Below are 26401 nucleotides of genomic sequence, written 5' to 3' on the forward strand. Positions count from 1 at the left end.
CCACATCTCAGTGTTTCCTGGCTCAGACATGTCCCTGGTCCTCGTCCTCCTGCTTCTTGGAAATGCGCCCCACTGTCCCTGGAAGAATATGCTTTTTGGAGCAGCGGTGCTGGACCCGCGATTCTCTGTCATTTTGCTACGGCCCGCCAGCACGTATGGTTGCCCTGCCTGTTAGCTCTGTGGCGCTGAGTTATTAGTAAAGCCATATAATTTCTGTTGCCACTTTCTATGTAAGTCCTTTGAAAAGGCCAAAGGAAGGAAGCAAATGCCCTGCAGACAGCTGCCCACCTGCTGCGTGCTCCCGGGGGAGAAGGGCTCTGCTCCCTTCGTCCTCTTGTAAGACACTTCTGCCGTCATGGGGCCCGTCCTCACGGCCTCAGCTGTACTCCGTCACCCCCAAAAGGCCCCACCTCCTGACCCATCCCACTGGCTGGCTTTCATCGGGAGGATCTGGGGGCACAGCGTACTGCCCGCAGCACCCCGCTACCTCTGGGTCACCAGGGACCCACCCCGGCTTCACGATGGCATTTCCACAACGACAGGGCCTTGTCTCTTCCTTTAAGTGCTGACTTTAACTTCCATGAGGTGTTTGTATTTTGCTACACATACCCAGAGGCTTAGGAGAAATGTGTATTTTAAATAAGTCTGATCAATCAATCAATCAACCTGTGAATGCAGCCTAGCCTGGAATATGCATTTTTAATGAGTTTTGATATCACACAGTCTTATATCATTGCTGGAGGGTGACATCGCGCGGGATTTAGTGCCGCAGGTGGAGAAGGCATCTCGGAATATCTTACTGCTGCCAGCCGCGCCCCGGTTGTGCCCTGACATGACAGGACATCGTGTCGTGAGGAGCTGCTCTCCCATGAACCTTCCCACAGTCTGACTGAGTCAGTGGGGGTCTGGGTGGGCACCTGCAGAGAGGGCGGTCCTGGTGCCTGGCGGGTGACTGAAGGACCAAGCGTCCAGGGCCTACCGTGCGTGATGCTGTGCAGCTGTCGCCTGTCCCACCTTGGCATGTAGAGCCACCCTGCCCCATTTCCTCCTCACAGGAGAGCGCCACCCGAGGGTTTCCAGGATAGTGCTCACCATCTGAATTTGGATGTGCAGAGTTCCATCTCTAGTCACCCAAATAAATCCAGTTAGAAAACCCACTCAGGGGGCACCTGCGTGGCTCAGTCGGTTGAGCGTCTGACTGCAGCTCAGGTCATGATCTCACGGTTCGTGGGTTTGAGCCCCGTGTCAGGCTCTGTGCTGACAGCTCGGAGCCTGGAACCTGCTTCAGATTCTGTGTCTCCCTCTCTCTCTGACCCTCCCCCCGCCCCTCAAAAAAAAATAAACATTTAAAACAAAACAAAACCAAAAACCCACGCAGCCCAGTTAGTTGATAAGGTGGGTCAAGCCTGGTCTTTAAAAGGAGATCCTGTTCTAGTTGTAGAGATCCACCCCAGTGTTCTTTGCTGTGACTTGTGTGCTCTCTGACAATGTGAGGAGAGGCCTCTGACACCTAATAAATAAAACCCAGCAGGTCCTGAGTTCCTGGTCAGATGAATGAGGTTCAACCCCATTTAGTCAAGCTTAGGAGGTACAGTACTCATTAGTATTCAGTCCTAAGGAGAGAGAGCTTCTTAGGAGGTACTTGTAACTCAGTAGTGCCTAGTACTAAGTACAGGCAGCTGCTTAGGAGGTACTTAGGACTCAGCAGTACTTGGTCCTAAGTAGAAACTGCTGCTTAGGAGGTACCCAGTAGTCAGAAGTGCTTAGCACTTAGAATTAAGTCAAGCTCACTCTGTGTGGAGGGGCTGGGCTTGCAGGATGTTTGCATTCTCCACATTGGCCTCCTGGGGCTCCTCAGCTGAGACCCCGAGGCCCCCATGGCAGGGTATGGCTGTCACGGCATCCTGGGCCTATGGAATGACCTGGAAACATGAGAAACCATCTCTCAACGGAGTATTTATTCTCATGAAGCCAGAGAAATGACTTCACAGAGTCTTTGTTCTCTCGCTACAGTGACTGAGACTTTCTAAACCAATTGTCCATGACGTTGTACCCGTAAGAGAATCCTTTTTTATGGAGACTGAGCCAGAAAGCACAGTGGAGCCTGGCCAGTGTCAGCAGTGAGACAGTTTGCTCTTCTTACGTTAGTTTTGAGAAGGAGAAGACCATCCCTGCTACTTTGAATCTGACCTAAACCCTCAGCGCTTTGCTGACATGCTCTGTTCTAATCAGGACTGGGGTTGGATGGGAGCGGTCCATGCTTCGTAGCCAGAACATTCCGTCACCAGCCTCCTGGGCCAGCACGTTTGTCTTCCTCGCTCCTGGTCACTGAACTAAACCTGTAGACGAGACTCCTCTTGCAAATCTCCATTCCACCTGTGTCTGAGTCTGTGTCCCCTCCAACTGGGAAGACCCCAAGCCCCGAGGTGGGGGCTCTGTGCACAAGTGGATGGAGGCTGCAGCTCGAGACAGCAGTTGGGAAAGATGTGCATGAAATTAGATGGAGAGAGGACAGGACAGGCAGGGAGGGGGTCTTGGCAGAGGCTCTATGAGCAGCCCTGCCCCTCACCTGTCTGGGTGGCCACAAGCTGGGGGATCCTCTGGGCTGATCAGGAGCCATTAGGATGCAATTTGGGCCAAATCAGATTCGATTAAGTTTTGAAAACAAACAGCAGCAAAAGCAAGCAAACAGGCTTGGCAACAAAGGCAGTTCTCTTAGTGAAAACATGGATACCGTGAGACTACTCCGGTCAAAACTGGGCTGAGACATTACTCAAAGAGGAGGGTTTTAGGGACAGCGGGGTGGCTCAGTTTGTTAAGCGTCTAACTTTGGCTCCGGTCATGATCTTACGGTTCATGGTTTGAGCCCTCTGTGTCTCCCTGTCTCTTAGCCCTTCCCCTGCTCACACTCTATCTCTCTGCCTCTCAAAAATAAAGACTTGAAAAAAGCCGGACTGAGAAAGTTGAGGGTTCAGCATTGCTAGAGCTCCATGGGCCTCTCATCTGTCAGGTCAACGTGCATGTTTAGGAACACTGAAGCCACATGTATCGTTCCCTTGACTTTAAAAAATGTCCCCAGATATTTTCTTAGGCAGCATTAGGGGAGGACCTCATCAGGGGGACATCTCACCAGGAGAGCCATGGACTGTAGAAGGTTAATTTACAGTCAGGAACAGGATTCAGGTAGGATGTAAATGGTGGCAGACGTCTCCCCACTTCCTGGTGGGCCAAAGCCAGCGGGAGTAGAAATTTCAGGACATGAGAGCATTATGGCTGAGTGTGTGGGGGATGATTTGTACTTTGAAGTCTGTCTCAGGGGAAATGAAAGACGTTAATTAAAAGGTAAAGTTTGTCAACAAATCTGTTACGAAAGGAAATCTTGCTAAAACTGGGGTGGGTGGGGGAGCATCGACCTAGCACTGAAAGGTCACAGGTCGGAAGGCTTGCACGTCCTCAGCATGGAGGCCGAGGGTCCCTTGGGGGTCTCAGGGCAATGAGGAGGTCTTGCTCTGAGACTGTGCCCTTTGTGTCCTGGTTTATAAGGGGATCCCAGTGCAACGCCTGGCGTCTGCACCAAGGCCTCTGCAGGACTCCCCACCTCAGTTTGTCCTTTGCTCCCCTGTTCACGAGCAGTTGGAGAGTAAGAATTTTATGCCAGTTATTTTTAAAAAAAATTTTTAATGTTTATTTATTTTAGAGAGAGACAGAGAGAAAGAGAGAGAGAGAGCAGGGGAGGGACAGAGAGAGAGGGAGACACAGAATCCAAAGCAGGTTCCAGGCTCTGAGCTGTCAGCACAGAGCTCCATGTGGGGCTCCAACTCATGAGCTGTGAGATCATGACCTGAGCAGAAGTCGGACTCTCAACCGACTGAGACCCCCGGGCACCCTCCCCACCCCCCCTCCGCCCATGTCAGTTATTTAATGGGCTTTTTCTTCTTTGCTGTTAGAGAAATGTGCCTCCCTGCTGAATCAGTATTGGACAGAGTGAGGATCCGGTAAGTGTGGAGTTTGAAGGAGACAAAATGTTTGCTCTAACTCACGCCAGCCTTTCTGATATGGTGGTCATCTGCCTATATTTTGAATCTCTATTTAATAATATTGAATACCATTCCTTTCCCCCTCTTTCTGTCTCTCTTCATACCTGGTTTTATGTGCTTTGTGACTTTCCCCTTCTTTTTAATGGTCCCCAGCATTTTACTGTGGCCTGTGGACAGGAAATTCAGTCCCCTGTGCCAGCCTCCCGCACACTCACCAGAGAGCAAGATGGCCATCTCCAGACACGACGACACTGTTCATTCTGCCGGATGTGCACGTGGTGCCTGGCGCTTGTCGGGTGCCTTGCGTTTTCGGTCGGTGGTTTTCTCTCTTGCTCTGAACGAGTAGGGATGGCTACCCTCTCCCCTTGGGAGCTGCAGGTGACTGTGGCGTCACCGGGTCCAGAGCTTTCCCACTGTGGCCACACGGCACGAGTGCCCACCACCCACCTGCTCGGCGTCTGCGGTCACTGGCTGCATCTCCCTAGGACCAGTCAGGGCTGAGGGAGAAGTGAGGCCCGTTTCATGTCTCTGGGAATTGACTGGCACCTCCTCTCTGCCTGCATCCGGAGGTGGGAAATGCAGTGGCCGCGCCATAGCAGGAATCTTATTTTATGTGGCTGGCCAGGCACTACGACGGCAGTTGTGAGAAGTGCGTGAAATGACGCGGACACCATTTGATGTGTCCTTGAGCTCTGGAATGGAAGTCCGAGATGAGAATGTGTGGGGCAGTGGGGGACCGTGGAGCGGCCTCTGAAAGACCGCCGCATCCTGGGGTTGACCTGGCAGTTGTGAAAATGGGGAAGGGACCGATCACGCATCACCCTGGAGCGCTCTGACAGCCAAGGGGGGGCGTAAACGATTTGCAACACAGGGTGTGGGGGGCTGGGGCTCTGCGAGGGGCAGTGGTTTCCGGCACCAAGTATGGCATCAAGCCCTAGACTGGAAGGAGCCACAGAATCCCCCAGCTCCCAAGAGTCCTGGTCAGAGCGGAGCGTCTCATGCTCTCCTGTACGGCGTGCTCGCTCACTGTTGTCTGCACAGGGACTTGGCAGGCCCAGGGGGACTGGTCAACGTGCTGTGCCATCAAGAAGCTTCTGCACCATCCTGCTGTTGGGAGGTGGTGTGGGAGGACCATCACTTCCTAACTTTGTGGGCCCCGTGGCCCTGCGTCAGCACCCACTGTGACCCATCACACACGGCTGGAGCACGCCCAGGCAGACCGAGGCCTCGGGTGCCAGCCCTGCCTGGCATCCTGTCCCCGGAGCCCCGCCAGGGTCTCTCATCCCACGTGCACCCCCTGAAGCTTCTTCTCCAGGAGAGACCTGTTGACAGGTGTTCTCCTGGTGTCACACCCTGCCCCTGTCTTTGTCCTGCAGCCTGTTCACTGGGTCCCTGATCTTGTCCCCTCTTCAGGAGACCTTCGTTCCTCAAGCCCTGCACTGGAGTCCCTCTTGCTGGACCTGCCGGGCCAGCCGAGCCCACGTCTGTCACTAGGAGCCTCCCTGGCCTATGTGAACGGCTCCCACCTCGCCCTCACGGGGCAGCTAGCAGTAGAATCATGAGGAAGTTCCCATTTATGAACATGGAGGAAAGAAGTCTCGGGGATGCTGAAGAAGACCTGAATTCTAAAATAAAAGAGTTTCTAGCAAACAGGCCTTCCTGGTGGCACAGAAGCTGTGAGTGCAGTCAGATCAAGAAGGACAGGACTAGGGGCCGAATGGGCAGCCGAGACGCGTGAGCTCCAGGGCCTGCGGACTTCTACGGAGCCCACATGCTGCCACACGTATAACACAAAACCCCTCTGCTCTGCTTTACAGGAAGTGATAAAGGGACACTTGAGGCTCCTCTCCTGTCTCTCAGCTCCTGGCCCGGGGAACCAGCCAGCAGACCCTCTGTGGCTCAGGCCCAGATTTAGAGGTTGTCCAGGCTCTTGGCTTCCCCCACATCTCCGTCCTCAGCAGCCACCCCTGGCCTCCTGACTGTATGGTCCAGCTTCCCACAACCCACCCCCTGGGGGCAGCTGGCGTCTCTCAGCGATGCCCGTCACCTCTGCCCACCTGTGCTGGCCTCCCTCCCCCGGGTCCCAGGGTGTCACCACGGGCCCCACCATCCTAACCTGCGCATGTGCTGTGCCGCCCCCGGCCTCCTTCTCATTCCGGAGCACTTGGCCTGGCTTGCTTCTGCCTTGAAGCTTCCCCTTGCCCGGTTCTCCCTCCCCCTACACACTTCCAGCCTTTCTTGCCCTCTCTTCCTGGTGAGTCCTGTCCACCGCGCTCACCTGTGCATTGCTGCCCATCGTTTTTCACCACAGCACTTCCCACAGACCAACATTTTCTTGTTTAATTGTGTGTTTGTATTAATGTGTGTTCCTCCGTTAGAATGTACATCCCATAATGGGAGCAGGAACTGTATCTTTCTTTGCACTCGTATCTTCACAGATCAGAAAGCTGAATGCCTAACATGTCCCTGCCTCCTGCTTTATCAATTTATTTCATCAAATATTCAGCAAATTTCAAGCATGTATAAAGTGCTGTGTTTGCCCCGGAAGCGAAGTGGCCCAAATATGGAGGTGACGCAGGGTCAGGCAGCTGCCACACGCATGCTCAGCCCCTGGGAGTCACAGATGTGAGGAAGCAGCCGTCTCTCCGGCAGGAGAACGCGGCGCGTAGGAAGCGTTGAATCACACTTGCACACACGTGCACATGCTCATCACATGGAAATCACGTTTAAATACCCTATGATCTGGTTCCGTTTTTCTTTTCTTTTTTAAAAAAAATTTTTTTTTTAACGTTTATTTATTTTTGAGACAGAGAGAGACAGAGCATGAACGGGGGAGGGTCAGAGAGAGAGAGGGAGACACAGAATCCGAAGCAGGCTCCGGGCTCTGAGCCGTCAGCACAGAGCCCGACGTGGGGCTCGAGCTCACGGACCGCGAGATCGTGACCTGAGCCGAAGTCGGCCGCTCAACCGACTGAGCCACCCAGGCGCCCCCCGTTTTTCTTTTTTAATGAAGTTTATATTCTAGCACTGACCAGTGACATTGGTGGGATTTCTCTGCCGCTAAAGGGTACCTAGATGAATTTGCATTCTATTTGTATTCTCTCTACCATCTTAAAACTAAACAGTGGCAGATGGACATACTCTAGCAACCCCCCTTCCACAGTGACAACTAGGTTCCTACGTATTTCATTAGCGGTCAGATTTACAGATTGTGTAAAATAAGTATCTGTAAATGGAAAGTTTTACATCAGAAAGGTCACTGACATCCTCCTGTTCGGGGCTGGGTTGGTGGTTTTCAGGGCGTGTGACTACACCTGCTCTGATCTTGCTTCTTGCAAAGTGTATTACAGCGGAGTGGGCACCCTGGACATTTTAAAACAAATATACCAGCATACGAAAGACGAAGTGGGTCAGTGTGAGTTCATCCTGTCGAAGAACAAGCACGGGCTTGCCCGGAGGCTGGCACGTCTCCTACTCCTCCTCCTTTGGAATTCCCTGTGTCCATTGAGGCGGCCAGTATGCCTGCTGCCAACCTTGACCCTCATCCTTTACTGCCTCACGTAGCTGACTATTAGCACTGGCCAGTGTCGCTTCTGAAAACTCGAGCCATCCCCACTACCAGTCTCTGAGTTGCAGCCCCCGTGTCTCTGAGATGGGCTGTGTTTACACCTCCTTCCCTTCTCTTTACTACCTATTAAAGGTAGTTATTCGCAAATCATGAGGATTAAAGCAGGAAAGAGTACAGGGCCTGGCTTGTGGTTAAGGCTCAGTAGATAGATACTATTGTTTTTACAATTTGTATTATGTTCATATTGTTATTTTTATCGTATCGGTAACACCCTTGGGTATTTACGTAGAAAACGCCAGCCCTTCTTTGGTGGGATCCAAGGCCTCCTGTGACTGCACACTGTCCGCTGATGCCTCCTCTGCCCCTCGATGGCCTCACAGCCTTCCCACTGTTTCATGCGCTGTCCCCGGGGCCACAGACTTGGCAAGCCTCACCTCTTCCTCACCCTCTCCCACTATTCTGGGGTTCTCCCCCGACCTCGTGCCATCTGTTAGAATCCATTTATCCTTCGTGCCTTGGTCCAGGTACCATTTTTCTCTTTGAAGCTTTCCCCAGTTCTGCACCCCAAACGAATCTCTTCATTTCTCTATTCATATAGCTGCTTGCTTATGACTCTATTATGTAATTACCACACTCAGATCTGATTTTCGCTAATTATGTACCCATCTGTGTCAGCACTAGACTGCGTGCGGTAAGAGGTCGGGGGTCATGTCCACTCTCAGGCGTTACATGCCTGATAAGAGCGCAAGAGTAGGTGATGTGGCATGTAAGTGAAACCACGCGATGGGTAACCTTCTTGGATTGGCTTTTTTCACTCGGCACAGTGTTCTGGAGATCCATCCGGATCGTGGCTGAGGACTACTCCACAGTACGCATGGACCATAGTTAGTTTGGACACTCACTCACCGAATGACATCTGTACACAAGTTTTGTACACAAGTTTTCGTGTGAACGTTTCTGTGGGATGAATGGCCAGTGGTCAGTTGCCGGTTTGTATGAAAAGTGTATGTTTAGTTTTTAAGAAACTGACAAACCATTTTCCAGAATGGCTGCGTCGTTTTACAGTTGCACTGCCAATGAAATAGTGGCCCAGCTTCTCCATATCCTTGCCAGAATTGGATATCGTCAGTTAGTTTGTAGCCTTCATGGTAGGTGTGACGAGGCCGCTCACCGTGGGGTAACTGGCATTTCCCTGAGCGCTAACAACGTTGGACAACTTTTCGTGAGCTTACTTGCCATCTGCGCATCCTCTTTGAGGAAATGGCTCTTCATGTCTTTGACACTTTTTCTAATTGGACGTTTTAAATGTTTACTTGTGAGAGTTCCACATTCCAGGTGCGCGTCACTTCTTGGCCGTGTGGCCTGTACTGGTCTTTCATGCAGACGTTAATGCTTTTCCTAGCCCTGGGTCCCAAAGATTTTCGGTTGTTTTTTGTTCCCTAAAATGCTTCTTGTTTCATATTTTATATTTATATCCATTATCTATTTTGGTTTTTTTCTGTGTAAACCGTGAGACTGATGTTGAGGTTTCCGCTTTTGCTTCTGTGTGTTCCACAGCTCTTGCACCGTTTGGTAAAAGGCACTTTGTCAAACATTAAGTTGCTTTTGCACCTTTGTCGGAAATCTTGGGCATACTTGTGTGGGTCTATTTCTGGGTATTCTATTTTGTTCTATTGATCTATTTGCCTCTGCCAATACTGTATAGTCTTGATGACTGTACCTGTATAAGACTTGGAATTAGGTAGCGTGATTCCTCCTGTTTTACTCTCCTTTTCCAAAGTCGTTCCAGCTACTGTGACTCCGTTGCTGTTCCATATAAACTGCTCGTCTGTATCTGCAAAGAATCTTGCTGGGATTTTGACAGGAATTGTGTTGAACCTGTATCCCAATTTGAGAATTTTCATCATTGTTGTGTTGAAGCTTCCGACTCATGAACGTGGCATGTCTGTCCTTCATTTAGATCTTTGATTTCTTTCATCCACATTGTGTAGTTTTTAGCACACGAGTCCTGCATGTATTTGTTAGATTTACACCTAAGTACTTAATTTTTTGAGTGACTATAGTGTTTCAATTTCAGTGTCTATGTGTTTATATGTGTCATAGTTCATAGAAAAATAACTCATTAGTTCTAGGAGTTATTGTAGATTCATTGGGATTTTCCATGTAGAAAATCATGTCACCTGGAAAGAGATAGTTTTATTTTTTCCTTTCTGATCTGCTTGCCTTTTCTTTCCTTATCTTGCCCTATTGCATGGATAGAACTTTCAGCTATGTGGTTAAGAGTGGTTAAGAGGAAACATACACTTGCCTTTTTCCTTATCATAAGTGGAAAGCTTCTAGTTTTTCACCATTAAATATGATGTTAGCTGTAGGGCTTTTGTAGATGTTTATTATCAAGTTGACGAATTTCCCCTCAGTTCCTATTCTTCTGAGAGTTTCATCATGAATAGGTTTTGAATTTTTCAAACACATTTTCTACATTGATATAATGTAATTTTGTCTTCTTAAGCTTGTTAATATGTTAGCTTACATTGATTTATTTTGGAATTTTGAACCAGCTTTGCATATCTGGAATAAACTCCAAGCTGTATAATTATTTTCGTACATTGCTGGATTTTATATGCTATTTTTTTCTTGAATTTATTTCATTATTTTGAGAGAGAGAGCACACACGAATGCATGCTCAGAAACAGTGGAGGGACAGAGAGAGAGGGAAAGAGTATCCCAAGCAGGCCCTGTGCTGTCAGTACAGAGCATGACATGGGGCTCGAACTCACAAATTGTGAGATCATGACCTGAGTTGAAATCAAGAATTGGACGTGTAACCAATTGGCTAAGCCACTCAGGTTCCCAATATACTAATATTTTTCTTAAGAATTGTTATGTCCATATTCATGAGAGATATTGTTCTATAGGGTTCTCTCTCTTTTTGGTCTTTGTCTCCTCTTTGTATCAGGTTAGTATTAGCTACATAAAATTAATTGGAACTATTTCTTCTTCTTCTGTATTCTGGAAAGGATTGTGTAGAATTCACGTTAATTCTTCCTTAAATGTTTGGTAGAATTCTCCAGTGAAATCATCTGAGGCTGCACATTTCTTTTTGGGGAGGTTTTTAATTATGAGTTCAATTTCCTTAAGAGTTATAGGGCTATCAAATTATTTATTTTATATTGGATAAGATGTGGTAGTTTGTGTTTTTTGAGGAATTGGTCCAGTTCACCTCAGTTGCCATGTTTAAGTGTGTAGACATGTTTGTTCCCATATGGGGTCTACAGGGTCTGTATTGATATCATCTGTCTCATTCCTAGTACTGGTAATTTGTGACTGCTTTCTTTGTTAGTTCTTGCTAGAAATTTGTCAATTTTACTGATCTTTTCAGGGAACTTTTCACTGACTTTCTCTGTTTTCCTTTTTTTCTGATTTTAATCTATTGATTTCTGCTCTTTATTATTTCCTTCTGTCTACTTTCCTTGAGTTTATTTTGCTCTCCTTTTTCTAGCTTCTTGATGTGTACATTTAGATAATTGAGTTGAGACTTTTTGAAATGCAAACATTTAGTGCTAAAAATTTCACTCCTAGCACACCTTTAACTGTGTCCTGCAAAATTTTGGTGCCACGTTTTCATTTTCATTCAGTTCTCAGTATATTTTTCCCTTGGATTTTCTTTGACCCATGGATTATTTAGAAGTTTATTGTTTAATTTCTAAGTGTTTAGAGATTTTCTTGCTAGATATAGGTTAGTTGATTTCTAGTTCAACACTATACTGATTAAAGAATGCAGTCCAAGTGATTTTGCATCTTTTAATTTTGCTGAGATTTGTTTTATGGTTCAGGATATAAATGGTCTCAGTCCATGTCATGTTTTGTGGGCACTTGAAATGAGTGTGTGTTCTGCTTTTGTTGGATTGAGTGCTCTATAAACGCTGATTAGAACTGTTAATCCATGGCACTGTTGACTACTTCTCAAGCTTTGCTGATTTTCTCTTTATTTGTTCAGTTGCTAAAAAAGTAGTGTTGAAGTCTCCAACTATAATTGTGGGTTTGTCTATTTCTCCTTTCTGTTCCATCCAAAAACTCCATGTGAAGTTTCGCTTCACATATTTCTAGCTAGGTTGTTTGAGCATACATATTTAGGATTCCTATTGTCTTCTTGGTGGATTTATATCTTTATATAATGTCTCTCTGGCATTTTTGTTTGTTTTGATGAGTAGTTTATTTGCTATTACTGTAGCCACTGCTACTTCCTTTGATTGATGCTTGCATGGTACATCTTTTTCCATCCTTTTACTTTCAGCCTGTCTGTAACATTATATTTAAAGTGAGTTTCTTATAAAAAACATATAGTTGGATCATGCTTCTTTAATCCACTTAGTCAGTGTCTGTCTTTTCATTGGTATATTTAGCCCATTTATATTTAATGTAATTATTGGTATGTTAAGGCCTAAATCTTCCATTTTACTATTTGTTTTCTGTTTGGTCTCTTTTTCTCTGTTTTTTTTTTTTCTTCTTCATTCCTTTAGGGTTATGATAATATTTTTTAGAGACCCATATTTATTTCTGTAGTCTTTTTGAGTGTATCTCTTGATAGCCTTTTTAGTGGTTGGTCTAGATATCATATTATTATAGATATCATATTATTATAAATAATCACAATATACTGTCATTGTTTTACCAGTTAAGAATAGGGTGTAGAAACCTTACCTCCCTTTATGGCTCTTCCCCTCTGTTTATTATAATTATCTTAAATATTTCCTCTACATACATTTAGAAGCACAACAGACAGTGTTATCATGTCTGTCTCAACTGTCAAACATAATATATAAAATTCCAGAGAAGGAAAACTAGTCACTTTCACTTTTCACATTCTTTTCTCCTTCCTGATGTTCCAAGGTTCCTTCTTCTGTTTTTGCCTTTGTATTTAAATACATTCATTTAGCAGTTGTTTTAGGGCAAGTCTGCTATAAAAAATGCTCTCATTTTCCCTTTTTTGAGAATGTCTTAATTTCCCTGTCATTCCTGAAGGATGGATGGATATGGAGATATATATATATATATATATATATATATATATATATATATATATATATATATATATTTAATGTTTATTTATCTTTGAGAGAGAGAGAGAGAGAGAGAGAGAGTGTGTGTGTGTGTGTGAGAGAGTGCAGGGGAGGGGCAGAGAGAGAGGGAGACAGAAAATCCCAAGCAGGCTCTGCACTGTCAGAGCCTGACACAGGGCTTGATTCCACAAACCATGAGATCATGACCCGAGCTAAAATCCAGAGTCGGACACTTAACTGACAGAGCCACCAGGAACCCACCCCTCCTGAAGGATATTTTTGATGGGTCTCTGGATTGGTAGATTTTTGGGATTTGGGGCTGATGGTTTTTTTTCTTCCGGCACTTGGAGAATGTTGTGCAATTTCCTTGTGGCCTCTGTGGTTTCTGATGGGAAATCCTTTTTGCTCGGATTGTGTTTCCCTCATAGGTAAAGTGTCATTTTCCCCTGGCTGCTGTTAAGATTTTGTCTTTGAATTTAGTTTTCAGAATTTTAACCATGTGTCTTGGAGGAGATTTGGGCTTACCCTGTTTAGGGTGCTCAGCTTTGTGAATCTTTAGGTTTATATCTCTTGCCAAACTGGAGAAATTTTCAGACATCAAGTTTTTGAATGCCCTTTCAGCCCCACCTTCTTTTTTTCCCCTTCTGGAACTCTGATAATGAATATTAGATCTTTTGTTATAGCCCCACACTCCCTGAGGCTCTGTCCTTTTTTTTTTTTTTAGACTGTTTTCTCCCTGTTGTTGGAATTGGATGATTTCTGTTGTTCTCTTATCTAGCTTACTGACTCTCTCCTCTATCCCTCATCCTTCTATTCAGTGCATCCCCTGAGCTGTTTATTTTGGTTTGTGTATTTTTCAGTTATAGTATTTCCATTTGGCTCTTTTTGGCTCTTTTTATATTTATTTATTTGCTGAGACTTTCTATTTCTTTGCTAAGGCTTCTAGTTTTTCATTTCTTTCAAGTATGTTCATAATTGTTCATTGAAGCATTTTTATTATGACTGCTTTACAATCTTTGGTAGGTAAAGCTAACACTTCAAGCCTCAGCGTTAGGGTCTATAGATGAGATCTTCCTGGTTTTTGGTATGACTAGTGATTTTCTGTTGAAGCCTGAACACTTTTGTACTATATTATGAGACTCTGGATCTCACTTAAGCTTTGTGTTGTTGTTTTTTTTTTTTTTTTTTTTAATTTTTTTTTTTTCAACGTTTTTTATTTATTTTTGGGACAGAGAGAGACAGAGCATGGACGGGGGAGGGGCAGAGAGAGAGGGAGGCACAGAAGTGGAAACAGGCTCCAGGCTCTGAGCCATCAGCCCAGAGCCTGACGCGGGGCTCGAACTCACGGACCGCGAGATCGTGACCTGGCTGAAGTCGGACGCTTAACCGACTGTGCCACCCAGGCGCCCCTGTGTTGTTGTTTTTTTAAGATTCTATTTATTTATTTTGAGAGAGAGAGAGAGAGAGAGAACACAAGCAGGGGAGGGACAGAGAGAGAATCCCAAACAGGCTCTGCCCTGCCTGTGAGGAGCCTGATGCAGGGCTCAAACTCATGAAGTGTGAGATCATGACCTGAGGTGAAATCAAGAGCCAGACACTTAACTGAATGAGTCACTCAAGCACCCCTAAGCCTTGCATTTTAACAGCTTTTTCTGACACCGCTCTGCCAAGGTGGGTGAGGGGTCCCTGTTACTAACATGGGGGTGGGAGTCCCGGTTTACCACTAGGCTTCTGCTGACATCTGTGCTGAGGGGTCTAGTCCATGTGCTGGGCGGGGTGGGTGGGTGGGAGTTTGAGCTCCCTATGTGGTCCTCACTGACATGGGGTGGGGATACCACCTGCTCCCTACGTGGCTGCTTTGCCAACCTGGCAGAGTTGGGGGGGGGTCATTGGCCTTGTTCCAGCTTCATAAGGGAGGACACCCAGGCTGTCTCTTGGCCTTTGTTGGCATGGGTACAGGCTGTGCTGTGCTGTTTTTGGCAGTGTTTGATGAGAGTGGAGCTGCTGTTGTCTAAAATGTGCTAAGTAGCGCCCTTCCTGGGCCTCTGGCTGGGGAGAGGTGACCTCAGTCGGGGCTTCACCTACACTTGGTGCTCCCGGGTTGCTGGCTGACTCAGCTCCAGTGTGAGGTGCATAAGGCCAAAGGACAGCCCAGGGAGCCCCACAGGTGTGGTTCCTCAGATTCCCTAGGACTGCAGAAGTCTGTCTTCCGCCCACCCCTCGTAGCCTCCTGTGCATATAATCTGCAGGGTTTTAGTTGTGCCTAGTGGGAGGGGTAGGAAGGATGTGTCTTCTCCGTCTCCCTGGAAGCAGTCAGCTCTTCCTAGGGTTTTGTCTTCTCAGTAGCCTTGAGAGGAGTTCAGAGAGAATGTCTAATGCCCTAATGTATGCATTGCTTTGGTTTTGTATCCAAGTGTCCAGTTTCTGCCTGCTCCCAGGAAAGCTTAGAAGTCAGTCTAGGGGTTCCGGGTCTCCCTGAGATTACCTGTATGGATCACCTTTATCAGTTGGCCGACTGTTGTGATTGAGCCCTCCTTACAGACCCCAGAATTGAATTGGCTCAGGCTCTTGTGCTGTTTAGTATGTGTGCTGCCGAGGCGAGCACTTGTGCTCTTTAGATTAAAAAATACATTCGAAGTTTCGTTATTTTAAATTTTACAAATGAAAAATTTTTATGGGAAGTTCCTTTTGTGCTCTTTATTTGTTTGTTTCCGGATAGGTATTAAGACCACCCTTTTGGGAATGGCATGGTTAAACTATGCTTACTTTCTCAATTCACAGTGCTAGATACTACGCTAATATTACAAGTGTGCTTTCATTTGAGAATCCTCCCAGGAATGAAGGAACGGTTAATAGCCACGTAAGCATACACTTCATATGGGTGGTTTTTTTAGTTGCTTTTGGCAAGTGGAAGATGCTTGCTTATTATTAAGTACATTTCATCCTGAAGTAAGGGTGACGGTGACTATGGGGCTCCGTCTCCCTGCAGCGACCCATTCTCTAAATGCTATATTCAAACAGGGCTGCTTAGAACAAGTTGCCATTAGAGGCTGGCCTGTTTGGTGAGTTTTCCCATCAGCTTCCCCTTTGGGTAATGCCATAGAGCCTTTTGAGATTCAGAAGTGTTCCAACTGTTTGAATCTTGCCATTTGTAAATGAAAAAAAATGTTAGATTTGCATTTGAAAAAAGAATTCAAGTGTGTTCATGAAGGCAGCTTATATCTGCTGAGCCCTTTTTATTCCCCAGAACATGTGGTTCTCAGCAAGTTCTGGACCTCCCTGTACCACACTCACACACACACATAAACAGGCACAGAGCCGTCCTGATTTGAAGATTTTGGTAATGTGTTTTTGAACAGGGCATAAAAATATATCTCTGTAATTACATGATATTTAGTGATTAGATAATTATGGATAATTGCATGGGGTAGTTCTAAGTGCTAAAGTGTTACCATAAGATCTAAAATGTACAAATTGCATAATAATTATTCTTGGGAGTTATTTGGTAATTCTGAGCATAATTATCATGTGATCTGCAGTGCATGTAATTAATGCATAATCACATGCATTTTGCCTTCATAACTACTTCGCTCTTGTTATAAAGCTCTTTGTCATAACATTTGAGTATAAATATAATGTAATTGGCTCCCGGATACAGCACATTAGGCCCCATGATAATTGCCTTCAGAGTAACAGTACCCTTATTTCATTACAAACGTGTGGCTCTTAGGCAGGCTGGAGCTCCAAGGAGCCCGAGACGTGGCGGTGAGGAGCAGGAGGGCGGATGAGTGGTGGGTAAACGTGTGCACATTTGTGTCGAGAATGTCTTTGCTACGACCAGGACCTTTCCATGAGAAAGTCTGCATCTTTTGCTGGGGACAAATCCGTGAAATGTGCTCCTGGTTCAAGGGCGCCTTGCTGTCCAGCCACACCACCACTGCGCCTAGTGTTTTTCATCTGGCAAAGCACCCATCATGTTTCTGGTCTAGATGTCTCAGAAGGCGGGGATTTCTAGAAGGAAAAGACCTTATTAGTAAACCGCAGTGAGCGCCTTGGCATTGCGGGAAAACTTGGAAACAGCAGCAGTTTCTCCTGTGACTGAAACAAGAGCTTTGCTCACCTTCCACGTTGATAATGCAGCTTTTGCATCTGTCCCTAGGCTTCACATGGCAGGATGACTACACCCAGCACGTGATGGCCCAGGAACTCTTGAACCTTCCCTCCCCGCAACATCTGGACGCCTCCAGCACAGCCAGGTAAGTAGATGCGGTTTATGTCTCCTTGCTCTCTGGCCACGGCCAGCATCCATCAAGCTTGTTTTTGTTTGAACCTATTGTCTTTTGGGTGTAGAGGGACCAGAGAGTTGGAGAAGTCCAATACGGAGCAGATGGGTGCTTTCCTTTCCTCTGTGTCCTAGCCCCGTGGAGCCAGATGCATTGGCGTAACCCTCTAGCCAGGGGCTGTCCTCGTTGACAGACCTCCCAAGGGCCCTGTCCCTTTCCCAAGACCCTTGGAAAGCCCTGCATCTTCAGAGCCTTGGTTGGAAGCAGAGAAGTCAAGATTTCTCATTTCCCAGTAAGAATTTATGTTCTCTTTAGTACAAAAAGCAAAATTAAATCCTGGAAGTTTTCCCGCTGCCAGAGCCTAGCAGTGCTGCGCTGAGTGTTTCACTCTGCAACATCTCATCGCCTCCTCGCGGCGCACCGTGAGGGCTCCTAGTCTCCCACGCACCCTTGCAGGGAAGGAAAGTGGGACACAAGAAGTTGGAGACTTAGTCCAAAGCAGACAGGCCACAGTGAGCCAGCTGGGATTGTCTCGTCCCTCAGCCATTGAACTATATATTCTTTTTTTTTTTTTTTTTTCTTTTTATTTATTTATTTATTTATTTATTTTTTAATATATGAAATTTACTGTCAAATTGGTTTCCATACAACACCCAGTGCTCATCCCAAAAGGTGCCCTCCTCAATACCCATCACCCACCCTGCCCTCCCTCCCACCCCCCATCAACCCTCAGTTTGTTCTCAGTTTTTAACAGTCTCTTATGCTTTGGCTCTCTCCCACTCTAACCTCTTTTTTTTTTTTTTTCCCTTCCCCTCCCCCATGGGTTTCTGTTACGTTTCTCAGGATCCACATAAGAGTGAAACCATATGATATCTGTCTTTCTCTGTATGGCTTATTTCACTTAGCATCACACTCTCCAGTTCCATCCACGTTGCTACAAAAGGCCATATTTCATTCTTTCTCATTGCCACGTAGTATTCCATTGTGTATATAAACCACAATTTCTTTATCCATTCATCAGTTGATGGACATTTAGGCTCTTTCCATAATTTGGCGATTGTTGAGAGTGCTGCTATAAACATTGGGGTACAAGTGCCCCTATGCATCAGTACTCCTGTATCCCTTGGATAAATTCCTAGCAGTGCTATTGCTGGGTCATAGGGTAGGTCTATTTTTAATTTTCTGAGGAACCTCCACACTGCTTTCCAGAGCGGCTGCACCAATTTGCATTCCCACCAACAGTGCAAGAGGGTTCCCGTCTCTCCACATCCTCTCCAGCATCTATAGTCTCCTGATTTCTTCATTTTGGCCACTCTGACTGGCGTGAGGTGGTATCTGAGTGTGGTTTTGATTTGTATTTCCCTGATGAGGAGCGACGTTGAACATCTTTTCATGTGCCTGTTGGCCATCCGGATGTCTTCTTTAGAGAAGTGTCTATTCATGTTTTCTGCCCATTTCTTCACTGGGTTATTTGTTTTTCGGGTGTGGAGTTTGATGAGCTCTTTATAGATTTTGGATACTAGCCCTTTGTCCGATGTGTCATTTGCAAATATCTTTTCCCATTCCGTTGGTTGCCTTTTAGTTTTGTTGGTTGTTTCCTTTGCTGTGCAGAAGCTTTTTATCTTCATAAGGTCCCAGTAATTCACTTTTGCTTTTAATTCCCTTGCCTTTGGGGATGTGCCGAGTAAGAGATTGCTACGGCTGAGGTCAGAGAGGTCTTTTCCTGCTTTCTCCTCTAAGGTTTTGATGGTTTCCTGTCTCACATTCAGGTCCTTTATCCATTTTGAGTTTATTTTTGTGAATGGTGTGAGAAAGTGGTCTAGTTTCAACCTTCTGCATGTTGCTGTCCAGTTCTCCCAGCACCATTTGTTAAAGAGACTGTCTTTTTTCCATTGGATGTTCTTTCCTGCTTTGTCAAAAATGAGTTGGCCATACGTTTGTGGGTCTAGTTCTGGGGTTTCTATTCGATTCCATTGGTCTATGTGTCTGTTTTTATGCCAATACCATGCTGTCTTGATGATGACAGCTTTGTAGTAGAGGCTAAAGTCTGGGATTGTGATGCCTCCTGCTTTGGTCTTCTTCTTCAAAATTACTTTGGCTATTCGGGGCCTTTTGTGGTTCCATATGAATTTTAGGATTGCTTGTTCTAGTTTCGAGAAGAATGCTGGTGCAATTTTGATTGGGATTGCATTGAATGTGTAGATAGCTTTGGGTAGTATTGACATTTTCACAATATTTATTCTTCCAATCCATGAGCAGGGAATGTCTTTCCATTTCTTTATATCTTCTTCAATTACCTGCATAAGCTTTCTATAGTTTTCAGCATACAGATCTTTTACATCTTTGGTTAGATTTATTCCTAGGTATTTTATGCTTCTTGGTGCAATTGTGAATGGGATCAGTTTCTTTATTTGTCTTTCTGTTGCTTCATTGTTAGTGTATAAGAATGCAACTGATTTCTGTACATTGATTTTGTATCCTGCAACTTTGCTGAATTCATGTATCAGTTCTAGCAGACTTTTGGTGGAGTCTATCGGATTTTCCATGTATAATATCATGTCATCTGCAAAAAGCGAAAGCTTGACTTCATCTTTGCCAATTTGGATGCCTTTGATTTCCTTTTGTTGTCTGATTGCTGATGCTAGAACTTCCAGCACTATATTAAACAGCAGCGGTGAGAGTGGGCATCCCTGTCGTGTTCCTGATCTCAGGGAAAAAGCTCTCAGTCTTTCCCCATTGAGGATGATGTTAGCTGTGGGCTTTTCATAAATGGCTTTTATGATCTTTAAGTATGTTCCTTCTATCCCGACTTTCTCAAGGGTTTTTATTAAGAAAGGGTGCTGGATTTTGTCAAAGGCCTTTTCTGCATCGATTGACAGGATCATATGGTTCTTCTCTTTTTTTTTGTTAATGTGATGTATCACGTTGATCGATTTGCGAATGTTGAACCAGCCCTGCATCCCAGGAATGAATCCCACTTGATCATGGTGAATAATTCTTTTTATATGCTGTTGAATTCGATTTGCTAGTATCTTATTGAGAATTTTTGCATCCATATTCATCAGGGATATTGGCCTGTAGTTCTCTTTTTTTACTGGGTCTCTGTCTGGTTTAGGAATCAAAGTAATACTGGCTTCATAGAATGAGTCTGGAAGTTTTCCTTCCCTTTCTATTTCTTGGAATAGCTTGAGAAGGATAGGTATTATCTCTGCTTTAAACGTCTGGTAGAACTCCCCTGGGAAGCCATCTGGTCCTGGACTCTTATTTGTTGGGAGATTTTTGATAACCGATTCAATTTCTTCGCTGGTTATGGGTCTGTTCAAGCTTTCTATTTCCTCCTGATTGAGTTTTGGAAGAGTGTGGGTGTTTAGGAATTTGTCCATTTCTTCCAGGTTGTCCAATTTGTTGGCATATAATTTTTCATAGTATTCCCTGATAATTGTTTGTATCTCTGAGGGATTGGTTGTAATAATTCCATTTTCATTCATGATTTTATCTATTTGGGTCATCTCCCTTTTCTTTTTGAGAAGCCTGGCTAGAGGTTTGTCAATTTTGTTTATTTTTTCAAAAAACCAACTCTTGGTTTCGTTGATCTGCTCTACAGTTTTTTTAGATTCTATATTGTTTATTTCTGCTCTGATCTTTATGATTTCTCTTCTTCTGCTGGGTTTAGGCTGCCTTTGCTGTTCTGCTTCTATTTCCTTTAGGTGTGCTGTTAGATTTTGTATTTGGGATTTTTCTTGTTTCTTGAGATAGGCCTGGATTGCAATGTATTTTCCTCTCAGGACTGCCTTCGCTGCGTCCCAAAGCGTTTGGATTGTTGTATTTTCATTTTCGTTTGTTTCCATATATTTTTTAATTTCTTCTCTAATTGCCTGGTTGACCCACTCATTCGTGAGTAGGGTGTTCTTTAACCTCCATGCTTTTGGAGGTTTTCCAGACTTTTTCCTGTGGTTGATTTCAAGCTTCATAGCATTGTGGTCTGAAAGTATGCATGGTATAATTTCAATTCTTGTAAACTTATGAAGGGCTGTTTTGTGACCCAGTATATGATCTATCTTGGAGAATGTTCCATGTGCACTCGAGAAGAAAGTATATTCTGTTGCTTTGGGATGCAGAGTTCTAAATATATCTGTCAAGTCCATCTGATCCAATGTATCATTCAGGGCCCTTGTTTCTTTATTGACTGTGTGTCTAGATGATCTATCCATTTCTGTAAGTGGTGTGTTAAAGTCCCCTGCAATGACCACATTCTTATCAATAAGGTTGCTTATGTTTATGAGTAACTGTTTTATATATCTGGGGGCTCCGGTATTTGGCGCATAGACATTTATAATTGTTAGCTCTTCCTGATGGATAGACCCTGTAATTATTATATAATGCCCTTCTTCATCTCTTGTTACAGCCTTTAATTTAAAGTCTAGTTTGTCTGATATAAGTATGGCTACTCCAGCTTTCTTTTGGCTTCCAGTAGCATGATAAATAGTTCTCCATCCCCTCACTCTCAATCTAAAGGTGTCCTCAGATCTAAAATGAGTCTCTTGTAGACAGCAAATAGATGGGTCTTGTTTTTTTATCCATTCTGATACCCTATGTCTTTTGGTTGGCGCATTTAATCCATTTACATTCAGTGTTATTATAGAAAGATACGGGTTTAGAGTCATTGTGATGTCTGTATGTTTTATGCTTGTAGTGATGTCTCTGGTACTTTGTCTCACAGGATCCCCCTTAGGATCTCTTGTAGGGCTGGTTTCGTGGTGACAAATTCCTTCAGTTTTTGTTTGTTTGGGAAGACCTTTATCTCTCCTTCTATTCTAAATGACAGACTTGCTGGATAAAGGATTCTCGGCTGCATATTTTTTCTGTTTAGCAAACTGAAGATATCGTGCCAAGCCTTTCTGGCCTGCCAAGTTTCAAAGGAGAGATCAGTCACGAGTCTTATAGGTCTCCCTTTATATGTGAGGGCACGTTTATCCCTTGCTGCTTTCAGAATTTTCTCTTTATCCTTGTATTTTGCCAGTTTCACTATGATATGTCGTGCAGAAGATCGATTCAAGTTACGTCTGAAGGGAGTTCTCTGTGCCTCTTGGATTTCAATGCCTTTTTCCTTCCCCAGTTCAGGGAAGTTCTCAGCTATAATTTCTTCAAGTACCCCTTCAGCACCTTTCCCTCTCTCTTCCTCCTCTGGGATACCAATTATGCGTATATTATTTCTTTTTAGTGTATCACTTAGTTCTCTAATTTTCCCCTCATACTCCTGGATTTTTTTATCTCTCTTTCTTTCAGCTTCCTCTTTCTCCATAACTTTATCTTCTAGTTCACCTATTCTCTCCTCTGCCTCTTCAATCCGAGCCGTCGTGGTTTCCATTTTGTTTTGCATTTCGTTTAAAGCGTTTTTCAGCTCCTTGTGACTGTGCCTTAGTCCCTTGATCTCTGTAGCAAGAGATTCTCTGCTGTCCTGTATACTGTTTTCAAGCCCAGCGATTAATTTTATGACTATTATTCTAAATTCACTTTCTGTTATATTATTTAAATCCTTTTTGATCAGTTCATTAGCTGTTGTTATTTCCTGGAGATTCTTCTGAGGGGAATTCTTCCGTTTGGTCATTTTGGACAGTCCCTGGAGTGGTGAGGACCCGCAGGGCACTTCCCCTGTGCTGTGGTGTATAACTGGAGTTGGTGGGTGGGGCCGCAGTCAGACCTGATGTCTGCCCCCAGCCCACCGCTGGGGCCACAGTCAGACTGGTGAGTGCCTTCTCTTCCCCTCTCCTAGGGGCGGGATTCACTGTGGGGTGGCGTGGCCCGTCTGGGCTACTTGCACACTGCCAGGCTTGTGGTGCTGGGGATCTGGCGTATTAGCTGGGGTGGGTAGGCAAGGTGCACGGGGGCGGGAGGGGCAGGCTTAGCTCGCTTCTCCTTAGGTGATCCACTTCAGGAGGGGCCCTGTGGCAGCGGGAGGGAGTCAGATCCGCTGCCGGAGGTTTGGCTCCGCAGAAGCACAGAGTTGGGTGTTTGCGCGGAGCGAGCAAGTTCCCTGGCAGGAACTGGTTCTCTTTGGGATTTTGGCTGGGGGATGGGCGGGGGAGATGGCGCTGGCGAGCGCCTTTGTTCCCCGCCAAGCTGAGCTCTGCCGTCCGGGGGCTCAGCAGCTCTCCCTCCCTTTGTCCTCCAGCCTTCCCGCTTTCTGAGCAGAGCTGTTAACTTCTGACCTCCCAGACGCTAAGTCGCGCTTGCTGTCGGAACACAGTCCGTCCGGCCCCTCCGCTTTTGCCAGCCCGACTCGGGGGCTCTGCTTGGCCGGCAGGCTGCCCCTCCGCCCCGGCTCCCTCCCGCCAGTCCGTGGAGCGCGCACCGCCTCGCCGCCCTTCCTACCCTCTTCCGTGGGCCTCTCGTCTGCGCTTGGCTCCGGAGACTCCGTTCTGCTAATCCTCTGGCGGTTTTCTGGGTTCTTTAGGCAGGTGTAGGTGGAATCTAAGTGATCAGCAGGACGCGCGGTGAGCCCAGCGTCCTCCTACGCCGCCATCTTCCGGAACTCCGAACTATATATTCTTCAAGTGTATAAAAAGTGAAAAGGCCCTTTCCCAAAGGCTTAGGGAAGTTGGGAAAGTCCTTTTTTCTTCCCAAAGAAAGAGACTATTTGAAACTTCAGTTAGGAAAATCTCAGTTACACAGAAACGTGGGCATCTGCCTTTAGCTCGTGTTCCTCTAATAAGTGAAGGAGCTAAGCCACCAAGAAGTTCATTTCCGAATCCAGGGAGATTAGGTGAGTGAGCACGTGTAAAGGACTTGTGCACACTGAAAACACGTTCCCATGTTAGCTCTTCTCCAGCCAGACTAGGAGTTTCTTTAGGTGGAAAATGTGTCCTTCTATGTCCTGCGCCCAGCTGTCAACCTTGAAGGCCTCCTTTGTCAAAGAGAATATGCCATTAGAGTCTGTGAGTGTGTGTAAGACTTCTCTGTAAGAAAAAACAACCAAAAACCAAAGTCAAGCTATCTTGAATTTCCATTTTTGTTTTAGATGACTTCATACTCTTTGCATTTGTCTTTAAATTACCCTTGGGCATTTCAGTGCTGCCCACTGCTCCTTCCTTCCTAGTGAAGATTGAACTTCACTAAGATGAGGGGCACTGTGCCAGGTAACCTTGAACTCCACCATGAGCAAAGGGTAACTCCTTGGACAGCTGAGGTGAGAGAAAGACCAGAGCACAGCATCACCCAAAGACCTACGTTTGCAGACGAGGTGAGGCTGTTGAACAGACACCTGGATGACCACCTTCTTACCAATGTCAGTATTGTCATTTGCAAAAATTGCCGGCTTTATTATGAAAAGCGACACCTTATCTTTGTTGCTTTTTAATAAATAAGATTAAAAGTTTAAAAATATTCATATTAGAGATTGGAATTTTCTTCTTTATGGATTTCCTATGCATGATCCTTGCCCATATGAAAAGTATTTTTTTATTTTTCTGTTTTGTTTCTTTCAGCGTAGAGCCTTTATATTTGAGGCTAGTAACCTTTCACGTATCCCGTCTTGTAGAGGTATCTTTTTGGTCTGTACCGTAGATGACACCAGTAGAGTTGCTAATGACAACAGAGTGCCCTTAGCTCTCTCTAGGCTGGATTTTTAATCTCTGTCTTTGAGAGTGTTGAACCTAAGTAAACCAATCATCCCAGCTCTACCAGCAGAGCCCTATTTTCGGGGGACTTGATGGGACGTTCTCCACATTCCTGTCTGTCTCACTCCTGGCTCTGGCCCCTGAGGGACGGTGTTCCTAGGCTGTGTCAGTAGGTGCCCGTGTCCTCAGGCTGGGTCTGGGTTTGGCCAGTGGGATTCAGCCCAGCTTAGAGGGCAGAGAAGAGGGGGTCAGGATGGCAGCGGGACCTGGGCAGCGCGTCTCCCCCCTCCTGTTGGTCTGGTGGTTCGCCATGGTCATCTCTGTTGTGCCTCTCAGTCCTGTAAACAGTGCCTTGTTCAGTTACACGGACATCCTGCTTCAGGGTCCAGTCTGTTTCCTGATGGCACTCTGCCCGACAGACAGTCTCAGCAGCAGAATAGAGGCACGGATTCCTGCCATCGTCTGGCTCCGGCCTCCTTGCAGCGAGGGTCACGGTCAGACGGTCACCATGGTACAGACAGTACTTTTCCCTCTTTTCTAAACTTTCTGCAAACGCTCTTTAGCATTGAGATGATCTGTTGACCAGTGTACGTATTTTTTAATAATCTTTCTCTGTACGTATATCTCATAACACTTCATTGTCTTCCCAGACTATTGGTAAACTATGCTCACAGTTTTTCTTGTGTAAAATTGAGGCATTTGTATTTTTGCAGAGAGCTATCATCGTTTTCACAGGGACTTCCACATTTGTTAACTTGTGATACATAGAATTGGATTATAGTTTAAAAATCCATTCAACATGTAGGTAGTGGTCACTCTTCTCATTTTTAGCATAATTTTTTTTCACACTTTTAACATGATTTTTAAAATTACTTATCTCTTGGATTTTCTTACTGTCCTTACACTTACTTTCTTTAAAATGGTTATTTATTTACTTTGAGAGGGAGAGAGAGCATGCATGTGCACACATGAGTGGGGGAGGGGCAGAGAGAGAGGGAGAGAGAGAATCCCAAGCAGGCTGCATGCTGTCTGCACAGACCCCGATGTGGGGCTTGAACTCACAAACCGTGAGATCATGACCTGAGCCGAAGTCAAGAGCTGGACGCTTAACTGAGCATCCCGGAACCCTTAGACTTGTTTTTTATAAAGCTTCTTGAGTTCAACTTTTTTTCATGTTTCTACTTACTCATTTTTTTTAAAAAGTAATGAAATTACAAAAGTTTGTGCATTCGCTTTGGGACATAGTTTTCGTCCCATCCTGTGACTGACGTCTACTTGTTTGCTTTTGCTCTAAAGTATCTGTCACTGTAATTTTGTACCTTTTGGAAGTAGCTAGTGCCTGGTTTTTCATGTTTATATTGTTTTTAAACTTGAAATTAGCACTTAGTTTATTTCATTTTAGTCAGACAATGTGACCTGTTCAGCTTTTAGTTTCTGGAGATTTTGAGGTTTTCTCTGTGGCCTATTTTATACCATCGTGTTATTAATTTTCAATGGATAAAGATATCATACCCACTATTTGCAGGGTACAGGTTTTTTACATATAGTTGATGATTCTATATAGTTTATAATATGTCCTTAATTCTATTTGACTTACTGAAATTTCTCAGACAAAACTGTTTCTGTAAATTTTCCTTTTGTTGTTAATATATTTCCCTTAAACACTGAGGCTCTGACTTTTGGGCACATAAAGGCTGCTGCATTACATCTTTATTGGTGATCGCTGTACCCATGGTCACTTCCAAAGGGTGCCTTTGTTGACTTTAATGGTTTTTGTCTTGGATTCCATTTTTCTAAAATTAGTATTGCCATTCCTGCTTTTTCTTTTTCATTCGCT

At 45.1% G+C, this 26401-nt stretch overlaps 1 protein-coding gene across 6 annotated transcripts in view; it reads left to right on the plus strand.

The window, feature by feature from the left end:
* PTPRN2 (protein tyrosine phosphatase receptor type N2) overlaps nucleotides 1-26401 on the plus strand; it is an 831667-nt gene that overhangs the window by 284323 nt on the left and 520943 nt on the right. For all 6 annotated transcript variants that reach the window (XM_058723632.1, XM_058723627.1, XM_058723630.1 and 3 more), the window contains one exon: nucleotides 16825-16921. In XM_058723632.1, coding sequence (XP_058579615.1) covers nucleotides 16825-16921 — 97 coding nt within the window. The remainder of the gene's footprint in view (nucleotides 1-16824; nucleotides 16922-26401) is intronic.

This window comes from Neofelis nebulosa, chromosome 4 (genome assembly GCF_028018385.1).
Source record: "Neofelis nebulosa isolate mNeoNeb1 chromosome 4, mNeoNeb1.pri, whole genome shotgun sequence".
Taxonomy (NCBI): Eukaryota; Metazoa; Chordata; class Mammalia; order Carnivora; family Felidae; genus Neofelis; species Neofelis nebulosa.